Genomic DNA, 6,865 nt, shown 5'->3' on the forward strand with positions numbered 1-6,865 from the left:
AATATGTATCACTTAAAATGAAAAGAAAAATATTCAGATAGGCTCTTGAAAACATTTTTTAATAAAAAAATTAGAATAAAATTATATGACAGTGCACTGAATCGTCTTTTATAATGATTTGATCCCCAATTAAATGCAAAAACTATTTTAGACGAGAATAGACATGCTAAGCCACCTCTTGAAAACTTGTAGAGTTAACCTGTAGATGACGTAGAGGTTTTTCTATACAGTCTACATTTACTAGAAGTTGTCCCTACACATTTTCAATGGGTGCCGCGAACGGTTGTACAGTTACTTTCGTTACAATGAGTGTATATATTTTGATCATCTTTATAATTTTAAGCGTTCAATAATTTGTCTTCTTAAAATTTGTGTTCTTTTCCAATTACAATATTTTTTAACCTTTTCCGTTTACTTTTTTATTTTTATCTTACTTTGATCAAAACTAACCATAAGTTGATAAAATATGTCTATTTCACCAATGTTTACCTTATTTTACTCTAATAAATCAAGTTTCAAAATTGTTTATTAAATTTTGTCAATTTGGTTCAAAAAAGCTAAATTTTATAAAAATTTATCAAATTAGTGGTTTTTCTTTAAATTTTAAAACATATGATATATTTTACCAACTATAGCCCTATTTCTCGTTTTTCCTCAGAAATATCGATTTTTGTTATCAATTATTGGTCAAATTTGATCAAAATTTTAACAATTATATTTTTTTATTAAATTTTGATAACATTTTTCCATTTTAGTAATCGGTCAGATTTCCATGTTATTTTCAATCGGAAAATTTTCATTTCGTGTTGTCAAAAACGTTTTCGGTTGCCATGGCAAATCGAAAGCCCAGCGTAACTTTTCCCTTGCAGGTTTTTCAAGTTGCATTGAGGGGTGCATGATACCCGAGTTTGAACCAAAACGGTGGATAACAACACCTCGGGTACATTCCTTGTTAGTAGTAAACGCTGGAAACATTGACATCTGAATCCATTGATTACACGCTTTTAAACTAAACCCAGGATAGTGTCTCACTTTTATGACATAGATATATATTATATACTTCTGTATATAGTGAGATCATCCCAGGTATTAAAGAGGTTCCTTAGAAGCCCTTCTGAGACATTTGAGTTTAGTCAGTTTACAAGGCAAAATATTAAAACTGAGATCTCAATTGATTCGAATGCGAGTTAGTAAACGGGGAAAAGTCCAGAATTACGATCATGAACTTGTAACTCGAAATACACCAGCTCAAGAGTCACGCGATATGTACGATTCGCGGCATTAAAAGTCGCTGGCTGACTCGGGCCTAAAATGGTGCCTTCGATATTAGCCTAGCTGAGTATTATTATTATTATAATCAGCTTGGCTAAAACCCAAGCTAAAACCACTGTAGCAAATTTTAATGCCATTAATTCAGGTGGTCTGGTTTCAATGCGTAGGATGGTGGGGGCAAGATATTAATTCCACGCGAGCCAAAAGCTTCCTATATACTAACAGGAATCCATACCTCTACTTGGAATGGTTATCGCGGCAGATTTTCGTCTCGATGTGGCTGACGGTTTTTTGACGTCACTATGTTAGTTTAACAAACAACAACGTGAGAGGGGAACGCGCGCAGAGGGGATTTTTCACTGGTAGGCGGGGCCAAAGCCGTCAGAGTAACATAAGCGATACGGCCTGATAAGCATTCCAAGTAGAGCCTAGAGGTATGGATTCCTGATACTAACTATTACCATTAACCTCAACAAATCTTTATGGAAAGTGACAACATTGTTGTTTGACTAGTATTTCTTTTTTTATTAGTTTCTACTTATGTCGAACCTGAATTAATTCGAACGCCATTACGGAAGGAGACGGACGTCGACAACGGTGGCTCCCCGAACGAACAAACATCCGCGGCTAACGTCCTCGGCGAGTTGACTGATCAGCGCGACAACATATCTGGAGGTAATAAAGTCGGCCATCCCGATATAACGTCGCTGTCGCAGTGTATCGATTGCAACGTGCACTTTGAGTCGCCGTTGAACTATCGCCAGCATCGGCGTCAGGTTCACCGGGACCGAAAGACTTACAAATGCCCTTATTGCGAATTCGCGGCCGTCAAACCGCGCGTCCTCAAAGCGCACCTCGACACTCACGACAGCAGCCGCTCCTTCAAGTGCCACCTCTGTCCCAAGGCCTTTCGCCACCAGTTTCGCCTCACGACGCACTTGAAATTCCACAATCGAGCCCAAAACAACGACCTTCACGAGTGTTCGTTTTGCGAGCGCCGATTCCACTTTAGGGCTCAGTTAGTTAGCCATCAACGGGCTCATCAACAAGCTGTCGCCAGTCGCAAGTCCCGGCGACTTTCTTCGATGACCACATCCTTCTCGTCGGCCGTCGACGATGAAGAAAGCGACTTGAAAGACGCGTCGAACGAACCACCTATGGACAGTGATCCTAGCTCTTCGCTAAATGGACTTAGCGACACTAAGGTTGTTCTCGAACAAACTGAAAATCTCTTCGAAACCAAAGACACCGAGACCTTGACGTCGTAAATTCTCGAACCATCTCGGTAATCGCGTTAACCATCGCGTGGTACATTTCCTTTAGTTAACCGATTCATTTGACTTAGTTTACGCGTGTTAAATTGTCATTTTTATAAACCACCAAAATAAAATATTCGTGTCAATGTACATTATCAAAGCTTCAATCTAAAAAATATTATGATCCAAAACTTTGATTTCGGAATAAACCAGTAACATTTTATTCTCTGTCTAAGATATTGAAAAAGAACTTCAATGTTGTCGAAAACTAGAACATTTTCTAATCACACCGAAAACGTTATGTACCAACGTTTCGGTGTCACTCAATTTGGTGCGGTCGTTAGAGAGTACCATCTTATACTTTTTACAAGGTTTACGATTTATTTGATTATTTTACCTGCTTCCATTTTGCTATGAAAACCAAATTTTGTGCGGTCGTTTCGGTGCAAAGTTGAAAAAAAAAGAAAACCCTCTTAGATTACTTATTTTCAACGTGAAAAGAAAACCAAAGGTTCTGGCAAAAGAGCTAGCTAGACACCGAAACGAAGTGTAAATTGGTGGCACTGTCCTTGACCGCCAAAAATCTGTATAGACAGTTTTAATTATTGGTACAGGTGGGAGTTTGGGTTTCAATGACCGACGCTTTCTTTAGTTCACGAATTTAAGGTTGATTCTGTTTCTTTTCAGTGGCTCGTGATACTGTAAGTAGCGACCGCGATTCAGGCCCAAAATCGAAACGTACGCGTCAAAAACGAAGCGACGAACCTTTACGATGCAGAGAATGCTCCAGAGATTTCCAGGATAATTACTCCTACGAAAAACACTGTTTTGAAATTCACGGTGACTCGAAACCCTATCAATGCGAGTTTTGCGAACACTGCACGTCCAATTCTCTCCTGCTGGCCATGCACTTAAGATCGCACAAGGCTGGTTCGACGCCCGAACGCGCCGTGACCAAGGTCACCTCCCCTCAAATTTTCAAATGCCAGATCTGCGAGAAACATTTCGCCAGTAAAAGCACCATGCGTCGCCACATTCGCGTTTTGCACTACGTCAGCCCGACACGGACCTCCGAGAAAGACGACGACCTTCAAAAAGAATCGCTAGTGGACGACGACCTTCAAAAAGAATCGCTAGTGGACGACGACCTTCAAAAAGAATCGCTAGTGGACGACGACCTTCAAAAAGAATCGCTAGTGGACGACGACCTTCAAAAAGAATCGCTAGTGGACGACGACCTTCAAAAAGAATCGCTAGTGGACGACGACCTTCAAAAAGAATCGCTAGTGGACGACGACCTTCCAAAAGGATCTCGAGTGGACGACGACCTTCAAAAAGAATCTCGAGTGGACGACGACCTTCAAAAAGAATCTCGAGTGGACGACTACCTTCAAAAAGAATCTCGAGTGGACGACGACCTTCAAAAAGAATCTGGAGTGGACGACAATCTTCAAAACGAATCGCGAGTGGACATTTACGAATGCGACTATTGCAAATTGATGTTTCCCAGTGATGACGCCTTGGACAGTCACGTACTAGAAAAGAACCACGGTGGCTTTCAATGCACCATGTGCTTACAAAATTTTAAATTTCATTCAATATTCGCCAGTCACTTAAAAACGTGTCGTCCATTGCTCGATAAGCCATTTCATTGTTCTTTTTGCCCGAAAAGATTCGTTATTAAGGGATCGCTTTCCAAACATCTCAGAAAGAAACATCCAGGTCACCCAACCGGTATCCAGAATATTTCAACTTCGAGTATTCAAAACGAATCGTCTCTTAGAATTATTATTAAACCAATACCCAGCAGTCTAACCGAATCATCTACTAGTGTTCAAAACTATTCATCTAACAGTCTGCAGTCAAGTTCATCTAGAGATTTACAAAACGGGGAATCGCCAAGTACCGAAACAGTACCATTACGAAGAATCGCGAACGCGTCATCTACTTCTTCTCGTCTCGCATCCGAGTCCAGCTCGCGGTACGATATACCGCTTACAGTACATCAAGGTGTCGAAGCGAATAAAACTTTCGACGCAACACCGTCCATCCCCAAGAAAAACTCTCGAAGTACGCGATTCTATTGCGTCTACTGCGATAGATCGTTTCCTCGTAAATTAAGTTTAACGTTGCACACCAGAGCGCATATTCGTCGAAGTTCTCGAAACGAAGAAGCCAGGAAAGCTAACTCTGCTAACCCCGAATCTGAAGTCACCTTAGAACGTACCTGGGATAACTCTCAAGCCGAAGAAGTTATGGCAAGTGTCATTGACAACTCTCAGATCAAAATAGCCGCGGGAAGTGAATTAGATATATCACAATCAGAAATACCCAGAGAACATAATTCTGAAGCCGAAATCAAAATAACCAGAATAGTTGTTCCAAATGAATCTCAACCCGAAGGAGCCACTAAAATTGACTTGGGTAACTCCCAATCCGTAGCAGTCAAGAAAATTATATCTGATAACTCTCAACATAAAGTAACTAAGAACGTTATCGCTGGTATCTCTCCACCCGAAGTAGACGAGAAAATTAACTCTGATAACTTTCAACTTGAAGAAGTCAATAAAAATATATCGTGTAATTCTAAAAGCGAAATAGCGACGCGTATTATCTCGTGTAACTCTTTATCCAAAATTGGCAGGGAAAAGGTCTCGACTACTACTCTAGTCCAAATAGGCCACCAAAGGATCTCAATTAATGGCAGCTCGGAAGTGGATGGTCGAGCGCCGTTACTCGAATCTAGTCAGTCAGAGGAACAAGCCCAGATTGAATGTATGGCGAGCTTAGGCCTGCAGAAGACGCGATTCAAAAAGGAAGCCGGACAGTATCGAGGCCTCGTGTGCACCATCTGTGGTCGTGCTTTTCGTACTAAGTACCATTTAGCGGCGCACGTGAGGTCTCACAGCGGAGATCATCCGTGCCGTTGCCAAAAATGCGACCAAAGATTCCCCAATAAAGTACTTTACACGAAGCACGCGCAATCTCATCAAGAATCTGCTGATTTGGGAAGTATTTTTACTCCCCTAAAAGAAACTGAATAAACGGGGGTTGGGCCACTCCGCGAAAACGTTGTACGAAGAACTTGTAGGAATGTAGATTGTACCGGATAAAGCTACTTCTACAAACCTATAAGTTTCCCCGTTTACGTTCTCGGGAAACAAATTTAAGTGTTCTGTTGTTCGGAAATTAATGCGCGAAATTTTTAATTAGTTATAGTAAATATTATGCAATGAATCGACACTATTGTGGCCTTAGTACTGGTGTGAACGAGCTAAAAATGTCACTTGTTAAACGTTTCTTGTTCGTACTGAGTTACTCACTTAGAATAGTCCAAAACACCTAAAGTGCCAGTAACACTAAATAATAAAATTTCCTTATATTATATTCATTTAAGTTAAATTACTATAATTATATAGATATTTATAATTGTCTATTTAAGTATAAAGATATTTCTAATAGATTAACTATTTACGTTACACGAAATCACTGGTGCCAAAGAATTAGTCACGCCCACTATATTATTTAGCGCAATAATGAAGACCCGAGTTACAGAAAATCTCATTCGTATCTGAAATATATTTTGGGGAAAATTCAATGAGTACATGAAGGCATGTACAATTTCTGTCGTAATATTTAGATTCCTTTATTTTTTGCTCTATTAAACTATATTGCGTAGCTTTCTTCTTGAGGCTTCATTTAACGCTTGAAAACCTTATCTTATTTTCAAAATGTGTTTCATTACTATCCATATCATCTCGAGCCAATATTTTCTCCTACTTCCGAAGCAATAAAATGTATTGACGCAATGTAACGATTTATTATAAGGAAATAAAATTTCACATTCACTTCGAAAAACTGTTTTTTAATTAGGGTCTATCACTCCTCCTGGTCAAAAGGTGGATTTTAATCCTGTTCAATAGTCGTTTCCGGTGCTGTTTCCAAAATTTCAAGAATATCTAGAGTAGCAGACGTCTTATGTGTTAATATTGCCAAGTTGGTACGGAACTTTTGGAAAATTTTTAGTGAGCGGAGGCCAAAATTCTTGTCGACCAATGTTTGAAGTGTTTGATATAAGTGGCACTTTGTCTACCACTGGTTGGCGAAGGTTTTGTGGGAAAGTATTTCCTCAAATTTGGAAGTCTACGTTAACTTATGCTAAAAACCTTTTGTACGGGAATTATATTGTAATATATCACAACACCGTTTGAATTCTTATTCTTTGAACTAAATAAATGGCCATTGGCTACAGTGTACATATTAGAGGGGCTACGATCTCTTTTTAAGGTTTGCTTTGGAAAATTTACTAGGCTAATTTCAATTTCCAGGTCAATCTG

General features: G+C 39.5%; 1 protein-coding gene across 5 annotated transcripts in view; it reads left to right on the plus strand.

Moving 5' to 3' along the window:
- Positions 1–6,328, plus strand: part of LOC149961048 (uncharacterized) — a 44,544-nt gene extending 38,216 nt beyond the window's left edge. For all 5 annotated transcript variants that reach the window (XM_090174873.1, XM_090174908.1, XM_090174890.1 and 2 more), the window contains 2 exons: positions 1,804–1,947; positions 3,216–6,328. In XM_090174873.1, coding sequence (XP_090030999.1) covers positions 1,804–1,947; positions 3,216–5,572 — 2,501 coding nt within the window. In that variant the 3' untranslated portion in view covers positions 5,573–6,328. The remainder of the gene's footprint in view (positions 1–1,803; positions 1,948–3,215) is intronic.
- Positions 6,329–6,865: the final 537 nt, after the last annotated feature.

The sequence above is a fragment of the Leiobunum rupestre genome, chromosome 1 (genome assembly GCF_980474605.1).
Source record: "Leiobunum rupestre chromosome 1, qqLeiRupe1.1.hap1, whole genome shotgun sequence".
Classification (NCBI taxonomy): Eukaryota; Metazoa; Arthropoda; class Arachnida; order Opiliones; family Sclerosomatidae; genus Leiobunum; species Leiobunum rupestre.